Source organism: Somniosus microcephalus, chromosome 4, assembly GCF_052327205.1.
Source record: "Somniosus microcephalus isolate GS21.2 chromosome 4, FLI_Smic_1.0, whole genome shotgun sequence".
Lineage (NCBI taxonomy): Eukaryota > Metazoa > Chordata > Chondrichthyes > Squaliformes > Somniosidae > Somniosus > Somniosus microcephalus.
In genome coordinates, this window is record NC_140990.1 from 80000459 (window position 1) to 80024622 (window position 24164).

The following is a 24164-nucleotide window of genomic DNA, read 5'->3' on the forward strand; positions in this document are numbered from 1 at the left end:
CCTTCACAGTTCGGCTCAGTCCACACAGGCAGAGTTCTCAGCTCTGCTGGTTCTGTTCACACGAGGTCTGTTTCAGCTTAAAAGGGATAATAGAGCCTGTTCTGTCTGAGGTGATTACAAGCTAATAGTTCACTAGACACGGGTCTTTAATACAAAGTTTACTGATATTAAACATACTGATGCGCTATCAATGACTCAAAAGACTGAGGTTAAGCGAGTAACTAACAGGCTTTTATTAACAAGAGAATGAAGGTGTGCCTCGAGTGGTCGACCAGTCCAGAATACCGAGGGACTGTGGAGCAGTCACCTTTATACCTGGACTCGTGGGAGGAGTCAGCCGAGGCATGTACAGACATGTACACAGTGGAATACAAACAGTGGTTTACCACATTCACCCCTTGTTTAAAAATGAGTCCGGCGGGGTGAAGTGTATTAAAAGTTTGTGTATTGGAGTCTCTCCGGAGGTCTTGTCTGCCGCTGTGATCGATGTGGCGACGGCAGGGGTAGTGAAGCTTCCGGCGTCGAGTCCCGCGTAGGCTGGGGCACTGGTGTGTAGTCCTCATGGGTGTCGAGCGGGTCTCGGGGCCCAGGCGTGCCGTCTGCTGGGGTTGGATATTGGATCGTGGGGGGGGTGGTGGTAGTGGGTAGTGGGTTACTGGGGCCCCCGAGGGTGCGAGGTCTCGTATGGAGACTGTGTCCTCCCGCCCGTCCGGGTACGCAATGTAAGCGTACTGGGGGTTGGCGTGGAGGAGGTCGACCCTCTCAACCAGGGGGTCCGTTTTATGGGTCCTCACGTGTCTTCTCAGTAGGACCGGCCCTGGGGACGTCAGCCATGGCAGTAGCAATGTCCCCGATGTGGACTTCCTTGGGAAGACAAACATTATCTCATGAGGGGTGGCGTTAGTGGCAGTGCAGAGCAGTGACCGAATAGAGTGGAGCGCATCGGGGAGCACATCCTGCCAGCGGGAGGTCGGAAGGCCCCTAGACTTTAAGGCTAGCAGGGCGGCCTTCCAAACTGTCGCATTCTCTCTTTCCACCTGTCCGTTCCCCCGGGGGTTGTAACTGGTGGCCCTGCTTGTGGCAATACCCCTAGCGAGCAGGTACTGGCGGAGTTCGTCACTCATAAACAATGAGCCCCGGTCGCTATGGATATAGCTGGGGAAACCGAACAGGGTGAAGAGGTTGTTCAGACATTTAATGACCGTGGCACTGGTCATGTCCGGGCAGGGGATGGCAAACGAAAACGGGAGTACTCATCAATAATGTTGAGGAAGTACACATTACGGTCGGAGGAGGGGAGAGGCCCTTTAAAATCAACGCTCAGGCGCTCGAAGGGGCGAGTAGCTTTTATCAGGTGAGCCCTGTCTGGTCTATAAAAGTGCGGTTTGCACTCAGCGCAGACTTGGCAGTTCCTGGTCATGGTCCTGACCTCCTCAATGGAGTAAGGCAGGTTGCGGGCCTTGAAGAAGTGGAAGAACCTGGTGACCCCCGGGTGGCAGAGGTCATTGTGGAGGGCCCACAGTCTATCGATCTGCGCGCTGGCGCAGGTGCCACGCGATAGAGCATCCGGGGGTTCATTGAGCTTCCCGGGCCGGTACAAGATCTCGTAATTGTAGGTGGAAAGTTCGATTCTCCACCTCAAGATCTTGTCGTTTTTGATTTTGCCCCTCTGCTTGTTGTTAAACATAAAAGCAACTGAACGCTGGTCAGTGAGCAGGGTAAATCGTTTTCCGGCCAGGTAGTGCCTCCAATGACGCACAGCCTCCACAATAGCCTGGGCCTCTTTCTCAACAGTGGAGTGTCTGGTCTCCGGGCCCTGGAGGGTTCGTGAAAAGAAGGCCACGGGTCTCCCCGCCTGATTAAGGGTAGCGGCCAGGGCAAAGTCGGATGCACCGCTTTCCACCTGGAAGGGGATGGATTCGTCCACTGCGTGCATGGTGGCTTTGGCAATGTCTTCCTTGATACGGTGGAAGGCTAAGCGGGCCTCTGCCGTCAAGGGAAAAGAGGTGGACTTGATCAGCAGACGGGCCTTGTCCGCATAGTAGGGGACCCACTGGGCGTAATAGGAGAAAAACCCTAGGCACCTCTTCAGGGCCTTGAGGCAGTGGGGCAGTGGGAGTTCCATAAGGGGACGCATCCGGTCGGGGTCGGGACCGATGACTCCGTGTTCCACAACACAGCCAAGGATTGCGAGGCGGGTTGTGCGGAATATGCACTTCTCCTTGTTATACATCAGGTTCAGGAGTTGGGCGGTGCAGAGGAATTTTTCGAGGTTTGCGTCATGGTCCTGCAAGTCATGGCCGCAGATGGTCACATTGTCCAGATATGGGAAAGTGGCCTGCAACGCATTTTGATCGACCATCCGGTCCATCTCCCTTTGGAAGACGGAGACCCCGTTGGTGACGCCAAAGGGAACCCTAAGGAAGTGATAGAGGCGGCCGTTTGCCTCAAAGGCAGTATACTGGCGGTCCTCAGGGCGGATAGGGAGCTGGTGGTACGCTGATTTCAGGTCAATGGTCGTGAAGACGCGGTACTGCGCGATCTGGTTGACCATATCAGCTATGCGGGGGAGTGGGTAAGCGTCCAGCAGGGTGTAGCGATTTATTGTCTGGCTGTAGTCGATGACCAGGCGCTGCTTCTCGCCGGTCTTAACGACCACAACCTGGGCTCGCCAGGGGCTGGTGCTGCCCTCAATAATCCCCTCCTTCAGGAGCCGCTCCACTTCGGTTTTAATGAAAACCCTGTCCCCGGCACTGTATCGCCTGCTCTTTGTGGCGATGGGCTTACAGTCGGGGGTGAGGTTAGCAACAGTGGGGGGGGGGGGTGACTCTGAGTGTGGAGCGGTTGCACCTGGTGCGCGGCGGGCAATTTGGAAGCTGCTGGCTGCGGACTGTGAGTGGGGGGAGGGGTCCACCGTACGCCATCGTAACACTTTTAAGGTGGCACTGAAAATCTAACCCCAGTAGAACGGCAGCGCAGAGGTGGGGCAGGACCAGAAGTTTAAAATTATCGTACACAGTCCCGTCTACTAAGAGTGTCACCACGCAGTAGCCGCCAATGTCCGCCGACTGGGACTCGGAGGCCATAGAAATCCGCTGGTGCGCAGGCAGGACTGGGAGAGAGCAACGCCGCACCATGTCGGGGTGGATGAAGCTCTCTGTGCTCCCAGAGTCAAAAAGGCAGATTGTTTCGTGACCATTTACCTTAATGTCCATTGTGGACCGGGCCAGTTGGTGCGGTCTCGCTTGGTCCAGCGTAACGGAGGCCAGCGTAGGGGTCGGTGTGTCGTTGCGGGTATCAGATGAGGCGGTGTTGGGGGCCTGCTGCGTCCCGGCTGGCGTCCAAGATGGCGGCGTCCATGATCCCCATGTGGCTGGAGGCGTCCAAAATGGCTGCTGTTCCGGTGGTTCGCACATGGCTGGGGGGGCCCAAGATGGCGGCCCGCACGGCCCACACGCGGCGCTGCTGGGGTTCGGGGTGGCTTTGGCCCTGCAGACGCTGGCGTAGTGTCCCTTCTTCCCGCAGCCCGAGCAGATCGCATTTTTCGCCGGGCAGTGCGCTCTGGGGTGTTTGGCCTGGCCACAGAAGTAGCATTTCTGGCCTTGGGACACTGCTGCGGTAGTTGGGCCGTTGCTGGGATGTGGCTGGGGTGGCACGGCGCTATGAGACGGTCCTACCGTGTCCCAGGCTGTCATTCCCCGCGGCGTCCACGGTGCAGAGGAGTAGGCATCCATGTCCCGGTAGGCTGCGTCCAATGATAGTGCGAGTTCAGAGGCCTTGTTGAGGTCGAGGTCACTCTGCTCCAACAGTCGCTGTCGGGTGTAATTGGACCTGTGGCCTGCTACAAAAGCGTCCCGGATAAGTTCCTCTGTGTACACGGCGGCCTTTACATCCTTACAACCACAGGCCCGGCCAAGCACAGACAGTGCCTGAAGGTATTCCTCGGTCGATTCCCCAGGTTGTTGTTTACGACTCCCCAGGAGGTGCCTGGCGTACACCTCGTTCACTGGGCGCGTGTACTGGTCCTTGAGGAGCTTGATAGCAGCCGTGTACGAGGTCGCGTCCTGGATGACCGAGTACGCTCGGTGGTTCACTTTGGAGTTCAGGACATCCAGTTTGTCCTCATCCGATTTGAACGTTGCAGCGGAGGCGATCAGGAATTTTTCAAAGCACCTAAGCCAGTGAGCAAACTTGGTGGATGCGTCCGCCTCCCGATGGTCTAAGTCTAGGCATGCTGGTGTGAGGATCTTCTCCATTATAAAAAAAACCTTGTTAATAAAATTGATGCGCTATCAATGACTCAAAAGACTGAGGTTAAGCGAGTAACTAACAGGCTTTTATTAACAAGAGAATGAAGGTGTGCCTCGAGTGGTCGACCAGTCCAGAATACCGAGGGACTGTGGAGCAGTCACCTTTATACCTGGACTCGTGGGAGGAGTCAGCCGAGGCATGTACAGACATGTACACAGTGGAATACAAACAGTGGTTTACCACACATACATGTACATAAAACTGGGAAGACTTTACTTTTATGACTCTATTTCATATTAAATCTGATCTTCTAATAAAACCCAGCTTTCTTACCGTCCACTCCTGGAGGCCCCACTCCCTGAGCCTACAACCTTCAGCAGGGTCAGTGGTGGAGTTCCACAGCGGGAGTGATCCCAGAGTAACTGTCGGGATCGCATCCCCGTGGATGTTCCGGTCATGTATCTTTAGTTATCCTGGTGTCTAACACACACATCAATAAAACAGGGAATTCCTGGAAACACGCTGCAGGTCCTTCTTTATCTGGAGATCAAATGTCTGTTGTATAATTGTACCAGCAGTTAACAGGCTCCTGTGAACTCCTCCCTCTGCTATTTTAATGTAGGCTTTAACCAATTTATTTTAAATGGGTTTATATTAAATGGGTTAATGCCTGCCTTAAAATGGTAGACTCAGGACTGTCACACAATCATGTTAAATCTTCGTGGAATAATTACCTGTGATTTTTAGACTAGAAACTTAAACCTGCCGTGTCACTTTCAGTCAGGAGCAGATCGCAGTTTTACACCAATCTCTGATTTGACAGCACGTTTCCAGCGTTCACCGTTGTTCTTCCTGACTCTTGTAAAGGAGCCTTCTCTTCCGTGCCTAGGAGCTCTGAACCATGGAAGGGAGCGGCTGGGACACATTTCTTACAGGCCTCAAGATTAACTCACATGGGGACTTTGCTGTCAGTGAAGAGAGACGAGAAAGACCAAAGTGCCGTTTGCCCCTCTCAGTGTGGCCCTGAAGGACTGTGTCCAGGCTGAAGTTCTGTTCCCGCCGTACGATCCTCCCCCAGATTGTCCTTTCTGAGTTCCAGCCAGGTGATGCTAAACACTCAGGTGGGAAAGAAGAAAATCTACAACAATGTGTTTTAAACAAAGCTGATTATTTGACATTTATAAAAGAAAGACTTGCATTCTATAGCGCCTTTCACGACCTCAGGACATCCCAAAGCACTTACAGGCAATGAAGTATTTTTGAAGTGGAGTCACTGTTGTAATGTGGCAGCCAATTTGCATACAACAAGCTCCCACAAACAGCAACATGATAATGACCAGGTACTTTTTTTTTGTTATGTTGATTGAAGGATAAATATTGGCCAGGACACCGGGGATAACTCCCCTGCTCTTCTTCGAAATAGTGCCATGGGATATTTTACATCCACCTGAGAGCGCAGACGGGGCTGGTTTAACGTCTCCAGAATATTATCCAGAATATTAAATTCCAGCCCAGTTATAGGGGTTATTAACATCAGCAGAAACAAACCCCAACTGTCAGAATGAACACGGTTCAGTCCTGGATGTGATTAACAGCAGCAATAACAGCAGAATCCAACCTCGGCAGTCACATGTGAACTTGCTGGTGTCTCAGCAGGTTGGATGAATCAGTGAATCTCTTCCCACACACAGAGCAAATGAACGGCCTCTCCCCGGTGTGAACATGCTGGTGTTTCAGTAGTTGGGATGAATGGGCGAATCTTTTCCCACACAAGGAGCAGGTGAACAGCCCCTCCCCACTGTGAACTCGCTGGTGTGTCAGCAGATCCTTTTTGCTTTTAAAGCACTTCTCACAGTCGGAACATTTAAAAGGTCTCTCATCAGTGTGAACAAGCTGGTGTTTAGTAAGCTGGGATGACTGAGTGAATCCCTTCCCACACACGGAGCAGGTGAACGGCCTCTCCCCAGTGTGGGTGCGCTGGTGTACAGTGAGGTCAAATGATCGCCTGAACCCAGTCCCACAGTGAGAGCACCTGAATGGTCTCTCGTCAGTGTGAACACGTTGATGACACGTCAGTTCCCTGGAACTTTTATAGCACTTCGCACAGTCCGGGCATTTACAAGGTCTCTTGTCAGTGTGAACTCGCCGGTGTTTCAGCAGGGCAGAGGAATGAGTGCATCCCTTCCCACACTCTGGGCAGGTGAACAGTGTCTCCCTGGTGTGACTGTGTCGATGAATTTCCAACTCAAATGGGTAACTGAATCCTTTCCCACAGTCTCCACATTTACAGTTTCTCCCCAGTGTGACTGCGCTTGTGTCTCGACAGGCCAGATGATCGACTGAAGCCTCGTCCACATTGAGAACACGTGTACGGTTTCTCCCCGCTGTGAACGGTGCTTTTTGCTTCCATGCTCAAATCTGATGATATTCAGGTCCCAATGAATCAAGTGACTCTGTCAGATCTTGATGTGATGTTTTGTTTGAGTTTCCCGTCTTCAAATCCTCCCCTTCTAATACCCTGTAAAATGAATTTAAAACAGGAAAAAGGGAGCGTGAGAGAGAACACACAAAAACACAAAGGCAGGTTGTGAAATTGAGCTCAATGAATCTGGTCATTTGTGGGGTTGGCACCAGAAAAAAGTGACTATGAAAGCTGCCGGATTGTCGTAAAATCCCAACTGGTTCACTGATGTCCTTCAGGGAAGGAAAACTGCCACCTGGTCTGGGCCTACACACGACTCTGGCCTCTATGGGAGGAGAGAGAGAGAGAGGTGGGAGTGGGAGGGGTCAAAGGAGAGAGACTTTATACATCTGCAGCTCGACAACAACTTTGACAAAAACTCCCAAACCCGCAGCCTCCAGCTCGTAGAAGGACAAGGGAAACAGGTACATGGGAACACAATCACCACCAAGTTCCCCTCGAAGTCACTCACCATCCTGACTTGGACAAATATCACCGTTCGTTGCTGAGTCAAAATCTGGTAACACCTGGCATTGTGGGAGTACCTTCACCACACGGACTGCAGCAGTTCAAGAAGAAGGTCCACCATCACCTTCTCAACGGGACACTGGGGATTGGCAATATATGCTGGCCTTGCTAGCGATGCCCATATCCCAAGAATTAATTTTTAAAATCTGTATGTAAAATGCATTAAAAGCCTTTACAGAAATAATTGTTCCTAAAACAATACTCTTTTACACTGTGCGAACAGTGTCTGCTTAGCAATCTAATCTCCCCCAGAATCCACCTCCCTTGACAGTCTCACATTGGAAATTGTTGGGTTCTCCTGGGCTCAGAAGTACTGGGTGTTAAACCCAGCAGCTTCGCCCCCATCTCCACTCCAGCTCAAACTGAAGCAACAAAAAGACCTACACAGGCGGCCAGGAACCGACTTCCGTCAGCCTGCAATAAAACTCTTCCCAACAGCCTCTGACTAATGGCGGCCGCAGCACCCACAATTCCCCGCGCCCCAGAAACCGCTCTGATTCTGATTGAGTTTTTTGATGAGGTACCAGTGAGGGATCGAGTCATAGAGTTATACAGCACAGAAAGAGGCCCTTCAGCCCATCGTGTCCGCGCCGGCCATCAAGCCGTCTGATCTAATCCCATTTTCCAGCATTTGGTCCGTAGCCTTGTATGCCATGGCATTTCAAGTGCTCATCCAAATGCTTCTTGAATGTTGTGAGGGTTCCTGCCTCTACCACCCTTTCAGGCAGTGAGTTCCAGATTCCAACCACCCTCTGGGTGAAAAAGTTCTTCCTCAAATCCCCTCTAAACCTCCTGCCCCTTACCTTGAATCTATGCCCCCTTGTTATTGACCCCTCTACGAAGGGGAAAAGTTCCTTTCTATCTACCCTATCTATGCCCCTCATAATTTTGTACACCTCAATCAGGTCCCCCCTCAGCCTTCTCTGCTCCAAGGAAAACAACCCCAGCCTGTCCAGTCTCTCTTCATAGCTGAAACGCTCCAGCCCAGGTAACATCCTGGTGAATCTCCTCTGCACCCTCTCCAAATCAATAACATCCTTCCTATAGTGTGGCGACCAGAACTGCACACAGTATTCCAGCTGTGGCCTAACCAGCGTTTTGTACAGCTCCATCATAACCTCCCTGCTCTTATATTCTATGCCTCGGCTAATGAAGGCAAGTATCCCATATGCCTTTTTAACCACCTTATCCACCTGTTCTGCTGCCTTCAGGGATCTATGTACATGCACACCAAGGTCCCTCTGATCCTCTGTCTTTCCTAGGGTCTTACCATTCATTGTGTAGTCCCTTGCCTTGTTAGTCCTCCCAAAATGCATCACTTCACACTTTTCAGGGTTAAATTCCATTTGCCACTGTTCCGCCCATCTGACCAACCCATCTATATCGTCCTGCAGACTGAGGCTACCCTCCTCGCTATTTACCACCCCACCAATTTTCGTGTCATCTGCAAACTTACTGATCATACCTTTTACGTTCACATCCAAATCATTAATGTAGACCATAAACAGCAAGGGACCCAGCACCGATCCCTGCGGTACCCCACTGGACACAGGCTTCCAGTCACAAAAGCAACCTTCGACCATCACCCTCTGCCTTCTGCCACTAAGCCAGTTTTGGATCCAATGTGCCAAGGCACCCTGGATCCCATGGGCTCTTACCTTCTTGACCAGTCTCCTATGCGGGACTTTATCGAAAGCCTTACTGAAATCCATGTGTACCACATCCACTGCACTACCCTCATCCATTGATGAGGGCAATGCGCTTAATGTGGTGTACATGGATTTCCAAAAGGCGTTTGACAAAGTGCCACATAATAGGCTTGCCAGCAAAGTTGAAGCCCATGGAATAAAAGGGACAGTGGCAGCATGGATACGAAATTGGCTAAGTGACAGAAAACAGAGAATAGTGGCGAATGGTTGTGTTTCGGACTGGAGGAAGGTACACAGTGGTATTCCCCATGGGTCGGTACTAGGACCACTGCTTTACTTGATATATATTAATGACTTAGACTTGGGTGTACAGGACACAATTTCAAAATTTGCAGATGACACAAAACTTGGAAGTATAGTGAACAATGAGGAGGATAGTGATAGACTTCAAGAAGACATAGACAGGCTGGTGGAATGGGCGGACACGTGGCAGATAAAATTTAACGCAGAAAAGTGCGAAGTGATACATTTTGGTAGGAAGAACGAGGAGAGGTAAAATAAACTAAAGGGTACAATTCTAAAGTGGGTCCATGAACAGAGAGACCCGGGGGTATGTGTGCACAAATCGTTGAAGGTAGCAGGGCAGGTTGAGAAAGGGTTAAAAAAGCATACGGGGTCCTGGGCTTCATAAATAGAGGCATAGAGTCCAAAAGCAAGGAAGTTATGATGAACCTTTATAAAACACTGGTTCGGCCTCTGCTGGAGTATTGTGTCCAATTCTGGGCACCGCACTTTATGAAGGATGTGAAGGCCTTAGAGATGGTGCAGAAAAGATTGACAAGAATGGTTCCAGTAATAAGGGATGAGGGACTTCAGTTACGTGGATAGACTGGAGAAGCTGGGGTGCTTCTCCTTAGAGCAGAGAAGGTTGAGAGGAAATTTGATGGAGGTGTTCAAAATCAGGAGGGGTCTAGACAGAGTAGAGAGAAACTGTTCCCATTGGCGGAAGGGTCAAGAACCAGAGGACACAGATTTAAGGGGGTTGGCAGAAGAACCAAAGGCGACATGAGGAAAAACTTTTTTATGCAGCGAGTGGTTAGAATCTGGAATGCACTGCCTGAAAGGGTGGTGGAGGCAGATTCAATCACAGCTTTCCAAAGGGAATTGGATAAGTACCTGAAGTAAAGAAATGTGCAGGGTTACGGGGAAAGGGCGGGGGAGTGGGACTTGCTGAAGTGGTCTTGCAGAGAGCCGGCATGGTCTCGACGGGCCAAATGGCCTCCTTCTGTGCTGTAACCATTCTATGATTCTATAAAATATTAGAAAGTTTGTTCCACAGAAGCACGGGGTTTATCTACTTTTATTGATGAATTGAAAAAGTCTCTATTAAAACCTGAGCCAGTGTGTTGTGAGACAAAGAGCCTTGTGTCCAATAAGGGGAATAAAGGCCCACAGCCTCCCCTGGCCCCGGGCCCTGAACAAGGGACTTGAGAAACTCGCTGCCCTGCGGATCAGACAATCAGCCGGCGCTAGTCCCGCCCCTCGAGCTCTCCGATTGGTTGGAGGACCCGCCGCCGGCTCGCTCCTCCAGTCTCGCCCCGCTGGCTCCCTATTGGTCGGAAGCTCCCGTCAATCAGGCCGTGGGCCCGGATCACGTGTCCCCGAAGAGCTCACGTACTCCGTCCAACATGACGCCACTCGGTTCGGAGACTCGCAGGTTTTTCTATTTCTCTTTATTCTCTCCCGATCCACCCCTCCCACCCACCCCGCGCGATTCTCCACCCAATCGGAGCGGAGAAAACTCACTTTGCGTCACTGATCGCGACTCTGTAACCGACACCAAGGCCTTTCCCCGGAATGCCCGCGCCAAATCGTCCGACAGGTTCCGAATGCGCAGGCGCAGCTCCGAGGGCGGGAGTGGGTTGGTCTCCTCTGGGCATGCGCGGTTATTACCCTTGGTGACCGGGAGTGGTCGCTGTGCTGGACTCGGCCCACACCGCCGTCCCGCGTACGCATGCGCGGACTCTCGGCTGTCAATCAACCAACAGCCAGAAGAGGTCGCTGGTGAGGCCAGTGAAGAAAGAAAGATTTGCATTTCTATAGCGCCTTTCACCACCACCGGACGTCCCAAAGCGCTTTACAGTCAATGAAGTACTTTTGAAATGTAGTCACTGTTGTAATGTAGGAAACGCGGAAGTCAATAATCGCACAGCAAGCTCCCACAAACAGCAATGTGATAATGACCAGATAATCTATCTTTTTGTTATGTTAATTGAGGGATACACATTGGCTAGGACACCAGGGATAATTCCCCTGCTCTTTCCCACATTATAACAGTGACTACACTCCAAAAGTACCTCGTTGGTTGTAAAGCACTTCAAGACGTCTGCTGGTCATGAAAGCACTGTATAAATGCAAGCCTGTCTTTCTGGAAATAGTGTCATGGGATCTTTTACATCCACCTGAGAGAGCAGACAGGGCCTCAGTTTAATGTCTCATCTGAAAGACGGCACCTCCGACAATGCAGCAATCCCTCAGCACTGCACTGGAGTGTCAGCCTAGATTTCTATGTTCAAGTTTCTGGAGTGAAACTTGAACCCACAACTTTCTGACTCAGAGGCAAGAGTGCTACCCACTGAGTCACTGGCTGACACTAAAGAACAAGCAGTTCTGACGAAAGGTCATCGACCTGAAACGTTAACTCTGTTTCTCTCTCCACAGATGCTGCCTGACCTGCTGAGTATTTCCAGCATTTTCTGTTTTTATTAAAGAAATGAGGGAGTGATTGCTGACAGGAAGAATGTTGGGTCGTCCTGCGCATGCGCACCTCCCTGGCGGCTGAGGTGAAACACCGACTCGCCCCCACCTGAGCCGCGCATATGTACCAGATGTTGCGGCTCCGCATGCGCGCCCGGTGTTCCAACCACGGGGTTTTGTGCGCTGAGCATGCGCGTTGCGGACCGATTGGGACGGGCGATTGTGGAGCAGGAGGGAGAGCGCGGGAGCCATGAGCACATGCGCAGGACTCAGAGTCAACAGATCACTTTCTGCAGCGTCGGGGGCTTGTGGGTATTACAGCCGCCATTACTGCTGATCCTTTCAACCAACCTGTGCAGCAACTGCAGCCTTAAAATCAGCTTCACTGCCCCTGGGTTCGGAAAGAGGAAAATTAAACAACAGTTTGCCTCTGATCCTTTTCTGATCTCAATTTACAGGGTTATAGAAGTGAACAGTTACAGGCGGGAAGCTCAGACCAAACATCACGTCAAGATCTGACAGAGTTACTCGATTCATCAGGACCTGAATATCATCGGCCTTTGCACATGGAAGGAGAAAGCAGCGATCGCGGCGATGACAAACCGCACACGTGTTCGGTGTGTGGACGCGGATTCAGCCGATCACCTGACCTGGCGAGGCACGTGCACCGTCAGACCGGGGAGAAACCAGGTAAAGGTGGGGACGGCGGGAAGGGATTCAGTTCCCCGTCTGCAATAGAAGTTCAACGGCGCAGTCACACCAGGGACAGTCCGTTCACCTGCTCTGTGTGTGGAAAGGGATTTGTTCGTTCATTCCACCTGCAAACACACCAGAGAGTTCACACTGGGGAGAGGCCGTTTCAGTGTTCTGACTGTGGGAAGAGCTTTAAAAGCCCCGGGGAACTGAAGAAACACCAGCGAGCTCACACTGGGGAGAGACCATTTCAGTGTCCTGACTGTCGGAAGAGCTTTAAAAGCCCCGGGGAACTGAAGCAACACCAGCTTGTTCACACTGGGGAGAGACCATTTCAGTGTCCTAAGTGTGGGAAGAGCTTTAAAAGCGCCAGGGATCTGGTGCGACACCAGCTTGTTCACACTGATGAGAGACCATTTCAGTGTTCTGACTGTGGGAAGAGCTTTAAAAGCCCCGGGGATCTGAAGCATCACCAGCGAGTTCACACTGACGAGAGACCCTTTAAATGTCCCGACTGTGGGAAGAGTTTTAAAAGCTCCCGGGAGCTGAAGAGACACCAACACCTACACACTGGGGAGATGCCGTTCACCTGCTCCGTGTGTGGGAAAGGATTCGCTGATTCATCCAACCTGCTGGCACATCAGCGAGTTCACACTGGAGAGAGACCATTCACCTGCTCCGTGTGTGGGAAAGGATTCGCTGATTCATCCAACCTGCTGGCACATCAGCGAGTTCACACTGATGAGAGACCATTTCACTGTCCTGACTGTGGGAAGAGCTTTAAAAGCTCCGGGGAGCTGAAGAGACATTGGCTCCTCCACACTGGGGAGAGACCGTTCACCTGCTCCGTGTGTGGGAAGGGATTCGCTCATTCATCCACCCTCCTGTCACACCAGCTTGTTCACACTGACGAGAGACCATTTTAATGTTCTGACTGTGGGAAGAGATTTAAAAACTCCGGGGATCTGATGAGACACCGGCTCCTCCACACTGGAGAGAGACCATTCACGTGCTCTGTGTGTGGGAAGGGATTCACTCATTCATCCACCCTCCTGTCACACCAGCTTGTTCACACTGACGAGAGACCCTGTAAATGTTCTGACTGTGGAAAGAGCTTTAAAAGCTCGAATAGCCTTAAGAGACACCAGCGTGTTCACACTGATCATCGAATCTAACAGCACAGAAGGAGGTGATTCGGCCCATCGTGTCTGTGCCGGCTCTTTGAAAGAGCTGTCCAATTTAGTCCCAAACCCCAGCTTTATCCCCAGAACTCTGCAAACTAGTCCTCTTCAAGGACATGTCCAATTACCGTTTGAAAGTTCCTGTGGAACCTGATTCCAGCATCCTTTCAGATGGTGCGTTCCAGATCTTAACAACCCTCTGTGTGAAAACAATTCTCCTCATTTCCCTCTAGTTCTTTTAGCAACTATTTTAAATCTGTGACCTTTGGTTACCGACCCACTTGCCAGAGTGAACAGTTTCTCCCTACTTGCTCGATCAAAACCCCCTCATCATTTGGAACACCTCTATTAGGTCTCCTCTTAACTTTCTCTGCTCTAAGGGGAACAATCCCAGCTTCTCCAATCTCTCCACATAACTGAAGTCCCTCATCCCTGGTACCATCCTGGTCAACCTCCTCTGCACCCTCTCCAAGGCCTTGACATGCTCCCTAAAGTGTGGTGCCCAGAACTGTACACAAGACTCCAGCTGAGGCCAAAACCCTGCAGCTGTACAAAGCCCTGGTTAGACCACACCTGGAGTACTGTGAGCAGTTCTGGGCACCACACCTTAGGAAGGATATATTGGCCTTGGAGGGAGTGCAGCGTAGGTTTACCAGAATGATACCTGGACTTCAAGGGTTAAGTTACGAGGAGAGATTACACAAATTAGGGTTGTATTCCCTGGAATTTAGACGGTTAAGGTGTGATCTGATCGAAGTTTTCAGGATATTAAGGGGAACAGATAGGGTAGATAGAGAGAAACTATTTCCGCTGGTTGGGGATTCTAGGACTGGGGACATAGTCTAAAAATTAGAGCCAGACCTTTCAGGAGTGAAATTAGGAAACACTTCTACACACAAAGGGTGGTAGAAGTTTGGAACTCTCTTCCGCAAACGGCAATTGATGCGAGATCAATTGTTAATCTTAAATCTGAGATTGATAGGTTTCTGTTACCCAAAGGTATTAAGGGATATGGGCCAAAGGCGGGTGTATGGAGTTAGGTCGCAGATCAGCCATGATCTCATTGAATGGCGGAACAGGCTCGAGGGGCTGAATGGCCTCCTCCTGTCCTATGTTCCTAGTGATTTGTAAAGGTTTAGTGTAACTCTTGTTTTTGTATTCAATGGCCCTATTTGTAAAGCCAAGTATCCCATACGCTTTCTGAACCACCTCACCAACTTGCCGCGGCACTTTCAAAGATTTGTGAATATGGCCCCCCAGGTCCCTCTGCTCTTGCACCCCCTCAAAATAGTCCCATTTAGATTATACGGCCTCTCCCTGTTGTTTCTCCAAAAGTGCATCACTTCACACTTATCCTCATTTAATTTAATCTGCCTTGTGTCTGCTCATTTCACAGTCTGTCTCTGTCCTTCTGAAGTCTGCTACTACTATGCTCACTATTTACTACGTTGCCAAGTTTTGTATCATCTGTAAACTTCAAACTTGTACACCTATACCCAAGTCCAGGTCAGTTATATATAACAAGAAAAACAATGGTCCTAATCCCGACCCCTGGGGGAACCCACTGCACATTTCCCTCCAGTCAGAAAAACATCCCTCAGCACTGCTCACTGCCTCCTCTCCCTTAGCCAATTATATACCCAACTTACCATCAGCCCTTTAATTCCCTGTGCTTCTATTTTCTGAGTAAGTCTCTTGTGTGGTACTTTATCAAATGCCTTTAGAAAGTCCATGTATACAACATCTGCTGCACTACCTTCATCAACCCTCTGTTACTTCATCAAAGAACTCAATCAGGTTAGTCAGACACGATTTACCTTTAAGAAATCCATACTAGCTGCCCCTTATTAACCCATGCTTCTCCAAGTGAGAATTTTGTCCTTGACAATAGTCTAGTCGTTCTCCCACCACTGACATTAGACTGATTGGCGTGTAGTTACCAGGTTTATTCCTCTCCCCTTTTTTAAACAGGGTGTAACATTTGCAATCCTCCAGTCTTCTGGCACCACTCCCATATATCTGAGGGAGATTGAAAGATTGTGGTCGGAGCTTCTGCTATCTCCACCTAGCTTCCCTCAGCAACCTAGGATGCATCCCATCTGGACCGGGTGACTTGTTAACTTTGAGTGATGACAACCTATTTAGCACCTCCTTTCTATCTATTTTTATCCAATTTCTCTACTCCCCCCTCCTCTACTGCGACATTAACTTCATCCTCTTCTTTTGTGAAGACAGATGCTAAGTACTCATTCAGTACCTCAGCCACGCCCTCTGCCTCCGTATGATGAGTTCCTATTTGGTCCCTAATCGGCCCCACCATTCCTTTAACTATCCTTTTACTTTTCATATGTTTAGAGAAGATTTTTGGGTTCTCTTTTATGTTACCGGCTAATCTTTTCTCATATTGTCTCTTTGCCCTTCTTATATCCTGTTTCAATTTCCCCCGCACTCTCTGTATTCTCCTGGTTTTTGACTGTATTCTGTACCTGACATTTGTCATAAACCTCCTTTTTCTGTTTTATTCTAACCTCGATATCCTTTGTCATCGGGAGCTCGCGCTTTGGACGCTCCATCTTTCCTCCTTATGGGAATATGCTTGGTTTGTACCCGAACTATCTCAGCCCTGAAGGCCTGCCATTGGTCATTCACTGTTTTCCTGGACAATCTTTGTTTCCAGTCCACCTGTGCTCGATCCCTTCTCAAATCACTGAAATTGGCTCTCTTCCAGCTGGGTATTTTCACCGTTGATTTTATTTTGTCCCTTTCCATAACTACTTTAAACCTAATGATATTGTGATCACTGTTAACCAGATCCCTCCTGCCCCAGAACCGATGAGAGACCCTTTAAATGTTCTGACTGTGTAAAGAGGTTTCAGAGTTCATCCAACCTGCTGAGTTACCAGCGAGTTCACACAGATCTTCAAATAAAGGAAGATGTTTTAGAAAGGCTGGTGACACTAAAAGTTCACAGCCATCTCAGAGTAGTGTCCCTTTAATTACAATCTCACAGAACAAGGAGAATCACTGTCCCTTTAACTACCACAAATCCCTGTGGAGGAGAGGGGGAGATACAGTCTGTCCCAGTAACTGTCGCAGAACAGAAATAGCGACCCTGTCCCATAAGGGCTTGACCCTCCCCCACTCCCTGCTTTTCCTTAAGTGTCTCATCCTTAAAATTCTCATCCTTGTTTTCAAATCCCTCCGTGGCCTCGCCGCTCCCTATCTCTGTAATCTCTTCTAGTTCCACAGCCCCCCCCACCCCGAGATATCTGCGCTCCTCTAATTCTGGCCTCTTGAGCATCCCCGATTTTAATCGCTCCACCATTGGTGGCTGTGCCTTCAGCTGCCTTGGCTCAAAGCTCTGGAATTCCTTCCCTAAACCTCTCCATCTCTCTGCCTCTCTCTCCTTCTTTAAGATGCTCCTTAGAACCTACCTCTTTGACCAAGCTTTTGGTCATCTGCCCGAATAGCTCCTTATGTGGCTCGGTGTCAAATTTTGTTTTCTAACGATCCTGCGAAGAGCCTTGGGACGTTTTACTACATTAAAGGCGCTTTATAAATACAAGTGGTTGTTGTTGTTTCCTGAAACTAATAATAAATTCCCCAGAGGGAAAGAAACTTGTACTTTTACTCCCAAATATTAAAAAGTTTGTTCTACAGAAGCACGGGGCTTATCTGCTTTTATTGATGAATTGGAAAAGTCTCTATTAAAACCTGAGCCAGTGTGTTGTGAGACAAAGAGCCTTGTGTCCAATAAGGGGAATAAAGGCCCACAGCCTCCCCTGGCCCCGGGCCCTGAACAAGAGACTGGAGAAACTCGCTGCCCTGCGGATCAGACAATCAGCCGGCGCTAGTCCCGCCCCTCGGGCTCCCCGATTGGTTGGAGGACCCTCCAGCCCCGCCCTGCTCGCTCCCTATTGGTCAGAAGCTCCCGTCACTCAGGCCGTGGGCCCGGGTCATGTGTCCCTCACCGACTTTACAAAGAAAGCCTCGCTGGGTCGCCGGGCGGCGCTGCAGGTCGGCGGGACCGGGGTCGGGAGATTAATAAACTGTGGGTAGGCCGCGCCGCAAGGTTTATAAAGTTGGAGAATGGCCTCAGGCCCGAATGAGATCCAGCTGCCGAATGTGTTCCGCCGGACGGCAATGGTGAGGCTTTTTCTCGGTGACAGGCCCGGGTTACGCGCCGCCATCTTGGCGGAGGAAAGACGGACCGGTTCCCCCTGCAGCACGGTGCATGCGCGGCCATCTTCTCTCCTGAGGCGGTCTCTGGGACCGAGGATGACGCGCTTCCGCTAACAATGGGTTGTCAGGTGACTGATGAGCCCGGCACCAGGAAACCCGGACAGAGAAACCACAACTGGATCGACACAGCAGAGCCGCCAATCCAGAGCCGGCTTGTATCAGGGCAGGCGCTGGATGCGGAAGTCGGTCCCTGGCCGCCTGTGTAGGTCTTTTTGTTGCTTCAGTTTGAGCTGGAGTGGAGATGGAGGAGAAGCTGCTGGGTTTAACCCCCAGTACTTCTGAGCCCAGGAGGACCCAACAATTTCCAATGTGGGATTGTCAAGGGAGGTGGATTCTGGGGGAGATTAGTTTGTTGAACAGACACTGTCCCTACAATGTAAAAGAGTATTGTTTTAGGAACAAGCATTTCTGTAGAGGCTTTTAATCTATTTTACATATGCAGATTTTTTAATTCATTCTAGAGATGTGGGTGTAGCTGGATGGCCCAGCATTTATTGCCCATCCCTAGTTGCCCTTGAGAAGGTAGTAGTGAGCCGCCTTCTTTAAACACTGCAGTCTGTGTGGTGAAGGTGCTCCCACAGTGCTGTTAGGGACGGAGTTCTAGGATTGTGACCCAGTGACAATGAAGGAATGATGATATATGTCTAAGTCAGGATGGTATGTGACTTGCAGATGATGGTGTTCCCATGGAGCTGCTACTCTTTTCCTTCTAGGCGGTAGAAGTCGTGGGACAGGTAGGGTGGCAGGTTCCCTTCCATAAGAACACAACAATTAGGAGCAGGAGTGGGCCATACGGCCCCTCGAGCCTGCTCCGCCATTCAATAAGGTCATGGCTGATCTTCGACCTCAGCTTGACTTTCCCGCCCAATCCACATATCCCTGAGGGACATTAGTGAACCAGTTGGGATTTTACGACAATCCAGCAGCTTTCGTCGTTACTTTTTTTCTAGTACCGGCCCCACAAATTCCCAGATTCATTGAGCTCAGTTTCACAACCTGTCTTTGTGTTTTTGTGGGTTCTCTCATGCTCCCTTTTTCTTGTTTTATATTCATTTTACAGGGTAGTAGAAGGGCAGGATTTGTAGACAGGAAATTTAACTCAAAAATCACATCAAGATCTGACAGAGTCACTCTATTCATCGGGACCTGAATATCATCAAACATAACATGGAAGCAAAAAGCACCATTCACAGCGGGGAGAAACCGTACACGTGTTCTGTGTGTGGACGAGGATTCAGTCGATCCTCTGGCCTGGCGAAACACAAGCGCAGTCACACCGGGGAGAAACCATGGAAATGTGGGGACTGTGGGAAAGGATTTGATTACCCGTATCAGCTGGAAACTCATCGACGCAGTCACACCGGGGAGAGACTGTTCAGCTGCTCAGTGTGTGGAAATGGATTCACTCAGTCAAGTGACCTGCTGACACACCAGCAAATTCACACTGGGGAGAGGGCCTTCACCTGCTCCGTGTGTGGGAAGGGACTCACTCAGTCATCCCAGCTACTGAGACACCAACTTGTTCACACAAACATGAGACCTTTTAAATGTCCTGACTGTGAGAAAAGCTTTAAAAGCAAAAGGGATCTGCTGACTCACCAGCGAATTCATTCTGGGGAGAGGCCGTTCACCTGCTCTGAGTGTGGAAAAGGATTCACAAATTCAACCACCTTTCTGACACACCAGCGAGTTCACATTGGGGAGAGGGCATTCACCTGCTCCGTGTATGGGAAGGGATTCACGTATTCATCCCACCTACTGACACACCAGCAAGTTCACACCAGGGAGAGGCTGTTCAACTGCTCAGTGTGTGGGAAGGGATTCACTCAGAACTGCAGCCTGCTGGCACACCAGCGAGTTCATACTAGGGAGAGGCCATTCACCTGCTCCGTGTGTGGGAAGGGATTCACTCGGTCATACAACCTGCTGAGACACCAGCAAGTTCACAAGTGACTGCAGGGGTTGGATCCTGCTGTTATTGTTGCTGTTAATCACATCCAGGACTGAACCCTGTTCACTCTGATAGTTGGGTTCACTCCTGCTGTTGAACTCCACCACTGACCCTGCTGAAGGTTGTAGGCTCAGGGAGTGGGGCCTCCAGGAGTGGACGGTAAGAAAGCTGGCTTTCGGTATCCTGACAAATATATGGCGAGGAACCAGAGGAATCCTTACTGAGGAAATGACTGGGGTTTCACCGGCCAGCGTAGGTCTAGGGGTGAATGATGCCTGACTCCCTGAGCTATCTTACATTGAACCCAGTTCAGATCAAGATGAATGAGTTTACAGGAGAATAGAGAGAAATATCACCCACAGTTGAGGGAGACAAAAGCAGCCATTAGAGAAGCTCAGAGATCTTTGGAAAAGAAGATGGTGCTCAATTGTGGTAATAATGGCAAAATATTTCCCAGCTCCATCAGGAGGCAGAATCCCGTTAAAGATGGTTTCGGGCAGGGGTGGGCAGTGATTTGGGCTGGAGGGCCACTTAACAAGTTGTGGTGAGCTGTTGAGGGCCGCACACCAATGTTGCCCCTAAGGTGCGCGGCTGCACGGTGGCGCAGCAATGGCGAGGCCCCGCGCAGGCCGCTCACCGGCTCCTGCCGCTGGGAGAGAAACCGCACAGCACATTTAAAGGGCCCGCGCACGTTGGTGAGAGCAAAGTGTTCAATTGGTGAATTGGAAACAGTCCGACTCTTAGTGTTGAGCATCGCACCACTTCTACCCTCCCAATAATTTATCAACATAAATTCAAATAGTCCTCAGATACTATCTTAAATACACAATGTGGTGTAAGATAGTAAAATCTGCCGCTACTAAATGAATGAAATGAGTGATCGATCGATCGATGGATTATATGTTGGACTGAAAGTCCACGTGGCTGGTTGGCCAAGCGGCTCAAGTCTTTTGAAGCACAAGTAGCTCTTTGTGGACACTGTTTCTGCTTCAAAAAACTGAAGGACATCAGAAATCATTAACGGAGACAGGCACAGCATGCCAGCTCAACAAATGGCACCAAAGAATGGTGGGATGTGGGTTTATGCCCATTCTCCCTCACACTGCAAATCCTTAATCTCCACTGAAAGAGGGGGGTCAACAGAAAGTGAGCGTGTCCCCACAAGGAAGTCCATTTGGAGGGTGAGATCCCACGGGTCACAGTAGAATGGCAGGGTCAGAGCAAGCTGCCCACCTGTTCCCTCAGCTGAGAATGCTTTGGTTGTGTGCAGGGACCTAAAGAGAAAAAAACACACAACAAAAAGTAAAAGGCAAAAGAAAACTTCAAAGGATTTGCTTAAAGTAAGAAAATACTATATTTGTAAAATAACTGCAGGTAGTTCTTTGGCTGAACTCTTACTTAGTCAAACAATCATATTCCAATAAGTGATATTGCCGCTTGCTGTTGATGATAATTAGAGATGTACTTTGTAGATAAATAGTGTACGAGGTTAAAAAGCAGAAAGCTTCCCATTTGGGGATTCCTGTTGCTGCGGAACTGCTCAGGCTGTTTCCATCGTTATTTTATTGTCCTTTTGGTCATTTTTAGTAGTTGTCCTTCTAGTTCAGATATGCTGGGGGTAACTTGAACCTCCCCCATCTGACGGGATTGAATTTCCTGCCCGTTTTACACCTTCCCCGATTTTGCTCTCCAATGATTTCAGTCGAAAGTGAAATCGGGCGGGGTGTAAAACAAGCGGCCAATCTGATCGCATTAGTTTCCCGCCGGGTGCGTGAGGTTAAAATCACCCCCTGCTGTTTCCAAACACAACCCAAGCAAATTTCTCCTGACAATAGTTTGGTTCTGATCCTTAATAATGTTCCAGCTACTCTTATCACCACAATTGCTTTAATTCTGACATTTGGCCTGTGATCTGACAGCAAAGCAGTGATCTCTTCACGTGCAGTGAACAAACGGGAACAAACTGGAGGTCCATTGTGCAGGAAGAAACCCAGACACGCGACGACCTTTTCTCTCATTTGAAGATGTGCATTGCTGAATAGGATAAGACAGCTTGTAATGTGGAGGACAATCTAGTGTCAGGCAGTGTGCTTGGAGATGTCCAAATATTTATCATCATCCAGTCTGGTCCTCCGCATTGAAAACTCTTGGAACATCTCGGATTTGTGAAACATTGAGGTTGGTTTTAGTGGAAATATCAAATTCAGCTCTGATTTGCAAACCTTTATTATCGCAATGCTCTTGCCATTGAGACGCATCAGTCAGCTGAATAAAGTAGATTTGCTATTTTCAATAAATACAGGGTTCAGTTTCATATTTCCAAATATGATTGGCTTCCCAAGTCCATTAAACACCACAGAGCAGATCATTCAGTCAGGTTCATTTTCAAAGAAAGGCTCAATTGCAACTGGCACATGGGCAAGAATGGAATGTCGATCCTTCTCTTGCAGCTGATCGGGGATATTGGATGTGTTTGACGTTGCTGAGATTGCTGAGCTTAGACTTCTTGGGGCTGATTTTCATTCTGGGTGGACATCGGGCGAGCGGTGCGATGGTGCTGCCTGTCCAATGTCCTCGGCGAGAGGACCCAGCCATTTTGATGGCCGGGCCTCATCTGTCCAACTGCTAAACCAGGGCTGTCAGGGAGCTTGCAGATTGGAGGGCGGGGGGTGGGTGAAACTGGAAATCTGGCGGCTCCTCCATGGAACAGAGCCAGACACATTGATGCAGCAAACGGCAGATTCCATTTGCCCGCCTCTGTTTGTGGTTGTGACTCCCCTGCTGCCTCGGAGACAATGACCCGCCTCCTGACGTTACGTGGGGTGTGTCGCGTCCTGCAAACCTGCTTGAGTTTTTTGAAGAAATTTAACCCTTTTAGCACCGATATCATTCTGGTGAATCTGCGCCGCGACCCCTCTCCAAGGCCAATATATCTTTCCTGAGGTGCGGTGCCCAGATCTGAACGCAATACTCCCGATGGGTTCTAACCAGGGCTCTGTACAGCTCCCACCTGCTGAGATACCAGCGAGTTCACACTGGGGAGAGGCCATTCACCTGCTCCGTGTGTGGGAAGAGATTCACTCAGTAATCCACCCTGCTGAGACACCAGCGAGTTCGCACTGGGGAGAGGCCGTTCACCTGCTCTGTGTGTGGGAAGGGATTCACTCGTTGATCCCACCTGCTGAGACACCAGCGAGTTTACAAGTGACTGCAGGGGTTCGATTCTGCTGTTAATCACATCCAGGACTGAACCATGTTCATTCTGACAGTTGGGGCTTGTTCTTCTGATGTTAGTAACCCCTCCAATTGGGCTGGAGTTTAATATTCTGGAAATAAGTCAAATAAATCTGCTTTGTTTCAAACACACTTTGTATCGAGTCCTTGGCGTCTCTAAGATAAGAGGAGACTAATTGATGTCCTGTTACCGACTGTTCCTTTTCTCCTTTGTTAAAGAAAGACTTGTATTCATACAGCACCTTTCACAACTTCAGGACATCCCAAAGCACTTTGCAGTCAATGAAGTACTTTTGAAGAGCAGTCACTGTTGTAATGTAGGAAATGCAGCAGGCAATTTGTGCACAGCAAGATCCCACAGACAGCAATGTGATAATGACCAGATGATCTGTTTTAGTGATGTTGGTTCAGGGAGAAATGTTGGCCAGGACTCCAGGGAGAACTCCCCTGCTCTTCGAAATAACATCATGGGATCTTTTACGTCCACTTGAGAGGGCAGATGGGGCCTCGCTTGAACATCTCGTCTGAAGACGGCACCTCTGTCAGTGCCGCGCTCCCTCAGTACTGCATTGGAATGTCGGCCCAGATTGTGTTCTCAAGTCTCTGGAGGTGGACTTGATCCCACAACCTCCTGACTCAGAGACAAGAGAGAGAGAGAGAGAGAGAGTGCTCCCACTGAGACACAGAGAGAGAGAGAGAGAGAGAGAGTGCTCCCACTGAGACACAGAGAGAGAGAGAGAGAGAGAGAGTGCTCCCACTGAGACACAGAGAGAGAGAGAGAGAGAGAGAGAGTGCTCCCACTGAGACACAGAGAGAGAGAGAGAGAGAGAGAGTGCTCCCACTGAGACACAGAGAGAGAGAGAGAGAGAGAGAGTGCTCCCACTGAGACACAGAGAGAGAGAGAGAGAGTGCTCCCACTGAGACAGAGAGAGAGAGAGAGTGCTCCCACTGAGACAGAGAGAGAGAGAGAGAGTGCTCCCACTGAGACACAGAGAGAGAGAGAGAGAGAGAGAGTGCTCCCACTGAGACAGAGAGAGAGAGAGAGTGCTCCCACTGAGACAGAGAGAGAGAGAGACAGAGAGAGAGAGAGTGCTCCCACTGAGACAGAGAGAGAGAGAGAGAGAGTGCTCCCACTGAGAGAGAGAGAGAGAGAGAGTGCTCCCACTGAGACACAGAGAGAGAGAGAGAGAGTGCTCCCACTGAGACAGAGAGAGAGA

General features: G+C 49.9%; 1 protein-coding gene and 2 pseudogenes across 1 annotated transcript; 2 read left to right on the forward strand and 1 right to left on the reverse strand.

The window, feature by feature from the left end:
• LOC147119329 (uncharacterized) overlaps positions 1 to 21735 on the forward strand; it is a 34193-nt pseudogene extending 12458 nt beyond the window's left edge.
• On the reverse strand, positions 4868 to 6843 carry LOC147119330 (uncharacterized; annotated as a pseudogene).
• LOC147119331 (uncharacterized) lies at positions 10540 to 13638 on the forward strand. The gene is made up of 2 exons (XM_085984972.1): positions 10540 to 10606; positions 12105 to 13638. Exon 2 carries the CDS (start codon positions 12213 to 12215, stop codon positions 13263 to 13265), a length of 1053 nt encoding a protein of 350 aa, XP_085841098.1. The 5' UTR covers positions 10540 to 10606; positions 12105 to 12212; the 3' UTR covers positions 13266 to 13638.
• Positions 21736 to 24164: the final 2429 nt, after the last annotated feature.

What these genes read in the sequence shown, in the direction of transcription:
- LOC147119331 (XM_085984972.1), top strand. Translation starts at nt 12,213, where the DNA reads ATGGAAGGAGAAAGCAGCGATCGCGGCGATGACAAACCGCACACGTGT.